Below are 13,401 nucleotides of genomic sequence, written 5' to 3' on the forward strand. Positions count from 1 at the left end.
CAAATTTTTATTTGTTAAGGACCAGTAACTTCAATTCCTGAACTACCTGTCTCTTTATTAAAATAATTCTCTCACTTACATTAAAATATTATGTTTGTCGATAGAAACAATATGCTGGACAGCACAAATGAAATCAGCTAAAACTTTATGAGAGATGCTTATGAGATGAGCAAATATAGGGTGAAGCTCTGTAATCCTGGTCTGGCATTGTTGGTGATCTTGTGGATGTTCTGTGGCTAGAGCACACAAGTTAAAACAAGAGGGCTGGGCCCAGGAGCATTACCAGACTATGGAAAAGTAGTGTTCTGGTGCTCAAGCACTGGAGCTGGAGGGGTTGGGAGTGGAGCCAGCCGGTACCCTGGAAGCTGGGAGTGGTGCTGGCCAGAGGTAGAAAGGCTGGCATGCACGTCTCCTGGGCTAGCAAATTCCCTCATTCAAGACTGGTCAGATCATGAGGGTGCCGGACCAGAGAGGTTCAAGCTGTGTATTGATATTCATATTGACTCATTACTTCATCCAGTGCTGTAGAGGAAGAGTCTGAGAGTTCCTACTTTTTATGCAGCACTTTTCACTCAAAGTGCAAAAGCGTGCCACAAAAGCACCTACACATTATTATCCTCATTTTACAGATGGGAAAAAGGAATCAGAAGTTAAGTGACTTGCCCAAGGTCATAAACAAGGCTTTGGAAGAACTGGAAATGAAACCCAGGTTTCTCAAGTCCCAGTCCAGTGCCAAATCCAGTGGACTATGATGTCTCTGATAGTTTTCAGGGTCCAAGACATAAATTTGCATATTATCATGACAGTCCCTTTGTTCAACCACTTCATCAGTAAAACTGACAGAACTATGCTACTGTAGCACAGATTTGTCTTACATCAGTGGAAGATGTATTTTTTTTATCAATATACTTAACTCTCTTCTGCGGGAGGCAGTAGCTAGTTAATAGCTGCGTCTACAGTGGGGGTCACGTTGACCTAACTATACCACAGGTGAAAAATTATTCACAGCCTGAGTGATGTAGCTTGGCTGATCGAATTTTTAGCAGACTAGGCCTCAGACCTAAACCTGGCTTCTAGTTCAAAACACCTGAGCTGAGTGCCAGGGAGGAGTGTGATGGGAAGAATTATATTGACACTTTCCCACCAACAAAATCAAACCTTCTGTGCTGCAGTAGCCCCCACAAGGGGATGATAGGATGCTCTGATTGTATTGCCTATTTTATATGGCAAAGCCTTCTGTATTTTATTATGTCACATTTTACTTCAGAACATTTTTTCATCATTGTATCTTTAGTTGAAGAGCAGAAAGAAAGTCATAGGCTATTTTAGAATGTTTTCATTTCAAATGTACTTTTATAGGGTAAGATGCTCAGCTTCACTTCTAAGAAGTGAAAACTGCTCTGGGCAGCCCCTGCTGGGGATAACCTTTACATAAAGGAATCCTCAGGCGACACAAGTGTAAGTGGAGTCAGCATTATAGTGTGTATACTTCCAGCCCTCTGTACACAAACTTGTTGAGCTCCAGTAATGCTGAATTAATGGAACATTATCTCAATGTGCTAGGGCAAACTTAGAATAGTCTTGCTCTTGGCTGTCCCAGGATCAAGGCACATAGGCAAACTCTGTATGCACCCAGTTCCTGTGATAGGAACATCACAGCTAGGCCCGGAAACTGAAGCTGTATCTACACTATAAGATAAATTCAAATTTAAGGCAGTAGGCTCAAGGTTACCACTTGATTGTCTTCACTCTAAATACCATTAGATCGATTTAGGGAGCACTAATATTGATATTGTAGTATCATCAGCACCTGATGGGTATAGCATCACATGTGAATTAAAAAATTTGATCAAAGGCCAGTGTGGAAGCACCACATCTAAAAATTGAATTTATTAGCCCCCAGAGGTGTCTCATATGTAATCCACAATGCCCTCAGTGCTCTGCTCTGGCCACTGCTCTCCAGGTGCACAGGAATTAGGTAACAGGATGACTGTGAATTTTAAATCTAGACCAGGAAGTCTGTGGCTGTTGGGGCATGTTTGTATAAGAGGCTGACTGGAAACATTTTTCTTTCTTTGCTATTAGTGCTGTGAGCACATCTATCCTTTATAAATAGCCCCAGCATGGAGTTCGTGGTTCTGTCTCTACACTTATTGTATTTTTCTGCACTGCCTGAAACCTGTCACTGCCCTGCCGCATTATGTGGTAACAAGGCTGTTGTGGGGGTCATTCTTGCATAAGAGGCCGAGAAACTTCTTGTCAGAGGTTTACATTTGTGTGCGAAACCCCCTTCCCTCTACCACAGGCACCATGCAGCTGGGGGGGGTCGTTCCTGTGCTCAGCCACATCATATGGTTAGCCCCTGACCCAATAAAAGAATGTGCCTGTTTGGTGCTGACCATGCGGCTAGGCACCACCTTGTCCTAGTTTTCGCACAAGTAGGGCTTCAAGGGCAGGAAAGAATTTAGGGGGCCTGCAGCCATGTGAGGGAACCTCCACCAGTGGCTAAGATATTGGGAGGACGAATTCAACTGGCACTCCACTAAACCTCCCTGATGCCCCAAGCATGGGACCAGCGGGGCTTGCAGCCACTAGGGAGAAGACTTCCCTGAGAGACTGAGATATTCAGGGGCTTGCAGCCACTGGGGGAAGTCTCTCCTGGAGGCTAACATACTTGGGGGCTTGCTGCCACCAGGGGGAAGTGTTCGCTGATGGGTAAGATAGTCAGGGGCGACTACTTCAATTACTTCAACATTTCAACTGGCTCTGCTGCAGATCACAGCCTCTCCCCCTCGCCAAAAATATTTTCGGGAGCTTGCTGTCCATTGTGGACACCTGCTGGTTTAATATTTGTTATAAAATCTTTTCCCTAACATTTCTTATCTTTCGTCATAGTTTGACCCCCCCAGAAACATGGGCCAGTGGAGGGCCAGTTGAGATTCCTGTTTCCGTTGTAATTTCACGATATGAGATTTCACCGCCGCTGTGTAGTGAAGAAGGAAGACAAGATCTTTTTTTCCTAGACTTTTCTATCCTCTTTCTTCTAACTTTGAGAATACAGTCTGTGCCTGTGTTATTTTCAGGGATTGGATGCAATCACAGGAGGGGGGACACTCAGGGAATGGCCAGCTGAGAACACAGCCTGTGCACAAAAGCTTTATAGTGCACCAGAAAGCCAAAGACCTTCCCCTCAGCAACACCCTTTTTTCAAAAACTTTCCCATCATCTCTTTCTTTAAGCTTTTCAGGATCCCTGTATTATTTTCAGGGATCAGATGCAATCGCAGGAATGGGGGGACATTCAGTGGATGGCCAGCTGAGAATTCAGTTATAGAAGTAAGAGATTTATGTAAAACTTTTTGCCATCTCTGTGGATGCCCTATTTTTCCCTCCTTCCAATGGGAAAAACAGATGTTTGCTTAGCACAGGAGGGGAAAATGCAATGTGGAAAGATGATGTCAAAGACCAGTGAGCATACCCAGAATGCTACAGGGATGAGGGAACTGTGGGATAGGTTCCCACAGTGCACTACTGCTACCGTTGATGTTTGCCAGTTGAGTGTGGCACCAATAAGTTGACTTTGTGAGGAGCATGTGGGGAGGTAAGGATAGTCAAAATTGAATTTATAAATTCCAGAGTTACAAAAATCAGTATTAATAAATTTGATTTTATTGCAGCCTAAGTCTTTCAAGAGGAGCCTATGTATTTCTGACTCCCAAATGAAAATGGAGATTACTGAATAAATGGAGATCACTTGAGTTGACATCACACCCATGTACTACCAGAAAGTTGTGATCATATGGAAATATTCATAGCTGGATCATGATAAATACAGGACAGATTTTTTTTTTTGTTTTCGTTTTGTTTTTTTTTAATAATGTATTTAATTTAGCATTCATCCAGATCCAATAGTAACAGAGAGATAGCTGTGTTAGCCAGATCCAAACTTCATGACCATGCCCACAATTTCCTGGTTTCCTTTTTTGCCACCTGAATGCTGATGACTTCAATGAAATGCTATGTCTGTCTGCTGTTAATGCAAGCAAAGGAGTAGTTATATCATGCTGACAAACAATTTATGGAAGCTAGATTTGTATGAATTTTGTATTTTTAAACTGAATTATGCTATTTTTCTGCCCTGTAATTTGGTGATTTACAGAATATAGCATACCTAGAATATAGATATGACATTAACCCAAGTGGTGTTCCAGCTTGTAAAATCCTGGACCTGTTTTGATTATTATATTGTTGTTTCTTCACACTATAGAAAATGAGCAAAGATGACTTATCCAAAGGGCTGATGTCTGTTCTGGTAAGGTTAACCACTGTAGGAAGTGCACATGATTCCACTCCCCACTGTTCAGCATACATGATCTGCGAGAAGAAGAGTCAAACCAACACAAAGGAAATAATAAAAAATGATGAAAATGAAAAAAAAAAATTAGAGAAAATAAAGTCAAGTCAACACAAAGCCACAATCGCATTCTTTTTAACAAGATGAGCAAACAGTTACTTGAATTTCAGTCATTCTTCTTAATTCTTTAAAAAATTATGACTTTTGTTTAAACCTTTTTAAATTTCATATACTGACTTGGGTATCCATTCACACATTATAACCACCTAAATATAAAGTGAAATCAAAGCAGGCTTGCCTGTAGATACTTCTTCACCAGTTCAAGAAATTGCACCTTGGATTTCATTTCTTGTAGCTGTCCCCTCAATTTGGGTACCATACTTTTAACCTCAGAACCTTAAAATATAAGATACATTTAGCATAAAAGCACATTTTGGTACAATTGAGAGACTCTCAAAATGACTTAATTTGAATGCCTTTGTTAATATGTCAGTGGTAATTTCACCTTTGGTTTTTCTTGCTTGCAGCAACAGCTGCTGGTAGAATTTTATTGTTTTCCTGTAATTTTTTGTCTCAATCAGTAGTAGTTGTTCAAGTTCCTATAAAAATGGAAAACATTCAGATTTGACTATTAAGCTATGCAATTGGGGAATTCTGATAAGTAATTTGATTATTACATAAAAATTATTCTTACATAACACAAAAGTGAGACCATCCTACAAACAGACAGGAAATTTATCAAAAAAAATATTAATGAAAATCCTTGGTAGGAGAGAAAGCTACATCATAACTAATTGTCAAAACAAAAAAGCAGTAAAGTAGCACTTTAAAGACGAAGAAAATAATTTATTCAGTGAGCTTTCGTGGGACAGACCTACTTCTTCAGACCATACGAAAGCTCACCGAATAATTTATTTTGTTCATCTTTCAAGTGCTACTTTATTGCTTTTTTGTTTTGATAGCATATAGACTAGCACAGCTTTCTCTCTGTTACTACATAACTAATTGTATCTTTCTACAAAGACAGTAGATGTAAAATTAAAACTGAGTATTTAAAAGCCACAGAAACGACTGGTTATCATGATGGCCAATACTGTTTCATTGCTTACTTGTATGTTTTCACCTGACCATATGTATTTGTTGCCTCTTGCCTTATACTGTTTAAAACAGTAAGTCCATGCACCACTATTTTTTGTACAGGGGTCTTAGTCCACAAGAAGTGCTCCTGGGCCCCAAAGTGATAGAAATAGTAAATAATAATAAACAGACTAAGATTTTACAATGGTCAGGTGCTGCACCACCACAGTAGCTGCAGACAAGTGCACAAGTTTTTATTTCAACTCCATTTTTTGCTTATTTGTGACATTGCATTTTTTATGTGTACAGACATTATTCTTTACGTTAATTTCTTATGCACTGGTATACTGTGAACATCCATGGTCTACCACAATCCCAGGAAGGTCAATGAAACAACAATATACAGCTCAACAAGAACCAAACTATCCAAGTGCTATAATGCTATATGTATTTATGATCTTCATTTCTATGGACATAAGTGTTAATTTCACCATGACTTAAGAAAATGTGGAAAGGCATATACATTTTTCCCATACATTTGTATGCAAAATAAATCCAATGATTAGGAATATGGACCAGATTTTTAAAACCAGATTAACTAGCTACATAGGGGTTCCTTTCTCAGCAGGGTAGTTGTCCCTACAGCCACTTGCTACCCTTCCAACCTCCATTCTGCCTCATGTAATGGGCATGTCAAGGAGAAGGCAACATGACTTGATCACCACTATGATACAGCTGTTTCCTAGCTGATAAAATGCTGCCTTTGGGATGATTACTAGCAGAGATAAAGCATCTGTAAAGCTTCTCTGAGTATAGCCAAATGGTATCAGGATTGGGGGAAGTGGAAAAGTGACACCACCCAGAAGGCTCCACACCAATCTCAGCTTTGCCAAACCAAGAAGTGGGACCCAGGCATTTGCATGACTGATTTAAATTTGTAAACTGCTTAGATAACTCTCAATCCAATCTCAGTTAAATAAGTGGGAAAGACTACCATTGACTTCATCATAAAACAGGCCTGGATCCAGACCTCACTGAAGTCAGTGGAAGTCTTCTTTCCTTGAGGTCTTTGATCAGGCCCAAACTATGGCAATGAGTATGCTATTTTAGAGTTCTAGTTTGATACACTACTGAACATTAGACATTAAAGCAGTCTTCTGGAAACCACCACATCCACTTATTATAATGGTAGGACTATCTCAGGATTATTAATACAACATGAGAGCTTTGGATTCTCCTAAGAAGTGGCATGAAAGAGCACAACTGAAAGCAGAAATCCTATCAAAACGTATTAGTTTACTTTTCAAAAAAGGGACTAGGACATGCTATAATTTATTTAATTTAAAACTATTAAGAGACTGTGTTTTTCTTTGAGATCCTGCTCTACATTTCAAAAGTGGTTTATTTAGAAGAAATACTATGGAAAGTATATAAACCAATTGAAATACCTACTAAAACCAACATATTAGTAAAATACAGCTTTTCTAAAAATAAAATAACATGTATTCATCTTGAATGAAAAAATCAAACTATACATTAATTCAGTGAAAGGGCATGATAGACAAAAGAATATGGTCATTATTTAAACTAGTTTTCCTTGAAATGAGAGACTCCTTCAGGCCATTATTTTTCTGATTTTTGATGGCAACTAAGTTGCAAGTGCACTAATCCTGATGTTCTTGACAGCATGTATTTGAATTTAAGAAAACCAGAAGCAGAGGGGTTTGAACCCAATATGCACCCCAAAGAACTACACTATTAAACACATGATCTCTCCTAATAGGGCATTATGTACTTCAGGAAGAGCATGTTAGTTTGTTTTAGAGGACTCAAACTACTGAAACTCTACATACATAATGAAGGCTTTGCTACAAGGCTATCTGAAATTCTTCATGCTACCCCGAGACAACGAAACATTGGAAAGTATTTTGGAATTAGATGAAAAAGAACTCAATAGGTAAACTGTCCTTACTATCGAGGACTGTCTTGTAAATGGAAAAAAGGGTGTAATTAATTTTTTATAATTCTAAGTATAAATATGATAATGTTTCTTCAAAAATAGATTCATTTGCAATCCTGGTATCTTTCATTGTGCACAGTGATAGTCTTCCAGTATTTAAGAAGAGTTTTGAAGCAGGAAGAGGAAAAGGAGTGAGTCAGGGACTGAATAAGCCATTCGCTAAAACACACAAAGTTAAATAAAACCCTTGGTATACCTTAAGGCCAGGTCTACAGTGTAAACTTGAATTGGTAGAAGTACATTACTTGGGGAGTGTGAAAAAAAAATCATATCCCTGAGTGAAAAAGTTATACCCCGCTGCCCTGGGGTGTAGACCTAGCTATGTCAATTGCAGAGCTTTTTCCATAGGCATGGCTACCGCCTCTCACAGAGGCAGATTAACTATGCTGACAGGAGAAACTCACCAGCTATTCAAATTCATAACATTTACTTTTTATTATGTTAGAATATATTGAGTATAGCGTCTTTTCTTTTAAAACATTATGGCTGTGTCTACACTTACATTCTCCTTTTGAAAGAGGTATGCAAATAAGATAAATTGAAAGTGCAAATGAGGTACAAATTTGCATATTGGACACCTCATTTGCATATTCTTATTTCAAAATAGCTTCTTTTGAAAGAAGAAAACCAGGGTAGACACTGCTCTTTCGAAAGTAAACCCCATCTTTGAAAGAATCCTTCTTCCCCTTTTTATGGATTCTTTCGAAGATGGGGTTTACTTTCGAAAGAGCAGTGTCTATGCTGGTTTTCTTCTGCCAAAAGAAGCTATTTTGAAATAAACATGCAAATGAGGCATCCAATATGCAAATTTGCACCTCATTTGCACTTCCAATTTACCTCATTTGCATACCTCTTTTGAAAGAGGAATGCAAGTGTAGACACAGCCTATTTGTTTCAAATACGTTTAACTTGGCTATATTTTATTGACCATTTCTTGGATCATCAAGGGACTCTGACCTGAGCATGAAGTCAGACCTCCAACCTTATACACCATAAAAATGAAGACAAATGAAGCTACAGTAACAGTTTCTTCCTCACATAACTGAGGAGAAGGGAGGCATCATCTCCAGATGAGTTACAGCCCAAGAGGGAAGAATGAAGGTGTATGCCAAGAATGCTTACGGGAAAGTCTTGTAGAATTTAATAAGGATTAAACCAACAGATTCCAAACATACCTATAGAAAGATGACCATTTTGTTAGAGCACATTTTTACATGTAATGATCAAAACAGGAACACAAGTGCAATTAGCAGACTAGAGAAAAGTAATTCATATAATAAAAGACAGTAATTACAAACTGATACATGAAATTAAAACGTGCAAATCAAGGAGAATCACAAAAGGAGATCTACTGAGAAACTCATGAGGAAATTAGGATGTTAAAGCATTAAGTGCCACAGATTTTCAAAGTGGTGGCTTTTGCACTTGGGACCAGTGCTAATCACTGACAACCCAGTTACATGAAGTAGAAAACATTTGAAATGGGACAAGTTCATGGAAAGCATTTGACAGAATTACAGTAAGCAGAGTGAGCAGGATCAACAAACATCACTTAGAATTAATATATCAAACAACTTGATAAACAGATTCACTTCTAATGGGAAAGATTTACTTTAAGTTGAGTTTGAGCAAAGATCTAACCATTAAGGGGCATATGTTTGACAAGGTTGTAGCCAGACAGAATCCCCCTGCTCTACTCCATCTTGCCCCTTTTAGGTGCCTCTGAGCACAAAGCACAAAGAAAGAGCACAGTCTTAGAATGTTTGAAAGCACAGATGCGCTTATCTCAAGCCCAGTCTTTTGATGCTTCAAAACACAGATGTGCTGTCTCAGCATGACCCTGGACTGAAGAATACAGACAAGGGGGCTAACAGGCTAGCTGTTGACCACAGGGCCTCAAACTGCCCTTGGCTGGTACTGATAATTGATAAGCCCACACTTCTTCACAGAAGAGAAACCTCCCGCTCATACGAAAAGAATGCCCTGTTTTAATGATTTAGTTATCTCTATCTTACAAGTGTAAATTAAATTGCAACTGCCTTGTAAGAACTGACGTCACAAAGATGAACCAGCACAACTGGTACCTTTAGATAAGGAAGAATGTGCGTGACCCAAGGGGTATAAAGAAGGGCCCGGCAGACCACTCTAACTGAACTCCAATTACCTATACCTGCCAGTCAAGTAAGGTCTTTGCCTCCCGAGGACCCGGGGGACGCCCTCCTCACATTGTTCTTCCTGAGAGATTCAGTGAACAATGTTGGCTACGCCAGGAGTTGAAGGACGCAGGGGTGAGAATTATACCTGCAATGTACTTTTGTGCACATTTAATAATAAGAGCTCTTTAGGCTGAGGCGTCTGGCCCTCAAATGGGTAACTTTTCACTTGTAATCTAATTGGCATGTCATATGTATCATCCTACTAGTAGTTAAGAAGACAGAGCAATAACCCTGTAACCATTAAGATTCTTGTTTCTGCTTTTAATAAATAGAAACCATTTAAGCTTTCAGCCTGACTCCTTCCAGTTACTGTAACTCGGCCGAACACAAACAAAGAACGTCAGCTGTTTGGCTATATCAGCCTGGTCAGTGGTAAGGTGCAGTAAAAGCTCAGCGCTGAGTCGTGCTGCTTCCACGGAGCAGACTCTTGGGGCACCCATCAGCCTCCCTGGCTGCCCTCTGTGAAGGGAAAGTCTGTCCTAGCAGTTAAAGACTTGGGTGAAATAAGCTCTCTGGACCAACATTTGGGGCACCCGTCAGCCACGCTGGCTGCCTGCTGCGAAGGGACTGCCTGTCCTAGCAGTTAAAGACTCAGGTGGATCTTTGGGGCATCTGCCAGCCATTCTGGCTGCCCACTGCAAAGGGACTGCCAGTCCTAGCAGTTAAAGACTCGGATGTAATTAGGCTCACAGACCACTCATTACCCGGCCATTAGCTAACAAAGGTGAACAAAGGTTACGCTCATTAGCAATACTAGGAATCACACAGCAAAATCTCTCGGCATTTGGCTGAAGATTTATAACTACATATTCATCAGATATGGAGTAATGGACAAACAAGAAAATGCTAAGGATCTAATAAATTTACAAATTTGAAAATTACCCAATTAAATAAAAAATCTCTAAGTGAAAGAAAGCTGATGTTCAGTGCAAAGTCTCTGTCAGTGACTTTTGATGTTTGAAAACTATTATATAATTTAAGAAGCCTTCTGATCTTGAACAAATCAACTAGGATAGATAGCAATCAGTTTAAATGAAGGAAACGAATAACTGTAATGACACCGCCGCTATTTTAACTAACACTTTGCCTATGCAGGTCTGGTATATAATTTAAAAAAATGAGATAAAGTCACTTGTTCACTTCTTGCATGAAGAAACCACATTTAAACCTAACTATTTTTCATCAAGACCTTTTAACAGCAGCCATACTTTGCCAGACTAATGGTCCAACTAGCCCAGTAACCTGTCTTCCAACAGTGGCCAGTGCCAGAAATATCAAAGGGAACAAATAGAATGGGGCAATCATCAAGTGACCCTGCCCTGCTGTCCAGTTCCAGCCCCTGGCAGTCAGAAGCTAGGAACATCCTGAGCCATTGAAGGACATATCCTCCATGAACTTCTCTGATGAAACTTTTAATCCAGTTATGCTTTTGGCCTTCACAACATTAGGCGATGAGTTCCATGGGTTGATTATGTTTTGTGTGAAGACTTGCTTCCTTACGTTTCTTTTAAACCTGCTGCTTTTTAATTACTTTGGTTAACATCCGATTCTTGTGGTATGTGAAGGTAACACTTCCCTATTTACTTTTTCTACGTCATTCATGATTTTATAGACCTTAATCATAGCCCCCTTTGTGGGGGTCTCTCTTCCAAGTTGGACAATCCCAACTGTTTTAATGTGTCCTCTCATGGAAGCAGCTCCAGAAGACAAATTACTTTTTGTTACCCTTTGCTAATTTTAGTAACTCTTTTTTCAGGGTGTATGGGGAGTCCAAGTAAGGGTAGCACGTCTGGTGTGGGGACTTGTCATGTCTCTTCGGGGGCAGGTCATGCACCTTTGGTCCCCACCTGACACCCAGCTCTCACCTGTGGCTCCAAGAACTGTAGCATGCAGTGGCCACACCCTGATAAACCGCTTAGACAGGCGGGCTAAACCAGGTGAAGGTAGCTAGCAGGTCTGAAACCTGCAGTGAAATAGGGAATTGCCTTTCCCAGCATGTAAAGCCGGCCCCGGAGGATTGGATGGATGAGATCAACAGCAAGATCCAACAACCAGGAAGGCTGTTCTGCAACACTCTGTGGAGAGCAAAGGGCATGACAAGGCACCAAAGATGGCACGGCCATCCACTGCAGCCTAGGAAGTCCCAGCCGTGACAACTTTTCCTTCCACTGGAACCAGGCTTCTGAGGTCAAGAGAGTGGAACTGCCCCTGTGCAACAGCTTTTCCACTTTAAACATTCTCCTGCACAGGTTCTTTGCACATTCTCATCACTTCTGTCTACCTCAAAGTCCTGTGGCGATGGTGGAGGGGCAAAGTGACAAGTGGAGGTGACTCCAAACTTGCACATAGGTGGCCTGTGGACTTTGGTCACTCGACTCTGACCCCAGGATGACAGAGGAGTTTGGCAGCATCCCAGGCGACTGAGCAGGCCTCTTTAGGAACAGCACTGCTCACCTTCAAAATGAGGGAGGGGACTAGAAAAGGTGTCCCAAAAATTGCTTGTCCCAAGCAAAATGGCCAGCATGCCGCAGCTGGCAGTTTTACCCTCACAGGGGTCAAAAAACAGTGAAAAGAAAGACAATATTCGTAGTATGGAATGGTCGCACCCTCTTGGACGGGGAGAATGCTATGAGGCCTGAGAGAAGAATGGCTCTCATAGCAAGAGAACTGGCACATTATAACATTGACATAGCCACCCTGAGTGAGACCAGACTGGCAGAGGTAGGATCCACCTGCAAACCAAAAGGAGGTTGCACCTTCTTCTGGAAAGGCAGGCCAGAAAATGAAGACAGAATCCATGGAGTGGGATTTGCCATCAAGACACCACTTCTGCACCAGCTTCCTGACCTACCAACTTGCATCAGTGAGCATCTGATCAAGCTCAGCTTCCCCCTCAACACCTCTCGCCACGTGACAGTCATCAGCACTTATGTCCCCACACTAACTAGCAGCAATGAAGCAGAAGAAAGTTTCTATGAGGATCTTGACCATCTTGTGAAGGCAACTCCTCCTAGTGACAAGCTTCTCGTATTGGGCGACTTCAACGCCAAGGTCGGCAAGGACTGTAGGACCCGGAAAGGGTGCTGGGGCATCATGGTGTTGGTAACATGAATGCCAATGGCTGCCTTCTGCTGAGCCTGTGTGCAGAAAATGACCTGACAATTACCAACACTCTCTTCAGGCAAGCTGATAAATAAAAGACCATATAGATGCACCCAAGATCAAAACCGTGGCATCTGATTGACTATGTCATCAGTCTCAGGTGGGACATTTGAGATGTTAAGATCACCAGGGCCATATGTGGCGCTGAGTGCTGGACTGATCATAGACTCGTCAGATCAGTCCTTATGCTGCACATCACACCACTGCACCACAAGAAGCTCAAGGTTGTCAGACCCTCCTTCAACTTTGGGAAGTTGCAACATACTGGTCATCATGAGGCATTGGCAGCCTGCCTTGATGAAGTGCTGATGTCCCATGGACCTCTGACTGTAGACCCAACACAAAAATGGGACCAGTTCAAAACCCTGGTGACGCAGCCAGCCAAGTCAACACTAGGACTGAAAAAGAGAGTTCATCAAGACTGGTTTGATGAAAATGACGAAGCCATCAGAAAGATCTTAGCGGAAAAAAAGATCACATTTCTGCTATGGCAAAACAATCAGTCCTCAATCTCCAAACATGATCATTTCAAACAACTTCAGAGCCAGGCGCAAATGGCACTTCGCAAAATGC

The 13,401-nt window shown here is 41.0% G+C and overlaps 1 protein-coding gene across 2 annotated transcripts in view; it reads right to left on the bottom strand.

Annotated features, from left to right (window-relative positions):
* KNDC1 (kinase non-catalytic C-lobe domain containing 1) overlaps nucleotides 1-13,401 on the bottom strand; it is a 125,618-nt gene that overhangs the window by 17,168 nt on the left and 95,049 nt on the right. For both annotated transcript variants that reach the window (XM_075000429.1, XM_075000428.1), the window contains 3 exons: nucleotides 4,859-4,952; nucleotides 4,652-4,749; nucleotides 4,171-4,373 (listed from right to left, as the gene is read on the bottom strand). In XM_075000429.1, the coding sequence (XP_074856530.1) occupies nucleotides 4,171-4,373; nucleotides 4,652-4,749; nucleotides 4,859-4,952 (395 nt within the window). The remainder of the gene's footprint in view (nucleotides 1-4,170; nucleotides 4,374-4,651; nucleotides 4,750-4,858; nucleotides 4,953-13,401) is intronic.

The sequence above is a fragment of the Carettochelys insculpta genome, chromosome 7 (genome assembly GCF_033958435.1).
Source record: "Carettochelys insculpta isolate YL-2023 chromosome 7, ASM3395843v1, whole genome shotgun sequence".
Lineage (NCBI taxonomy): Eukaryota > Metazoa > Chordata > Testudines > Carettochelyidae > Carettochelys > Carettochelys insculpta.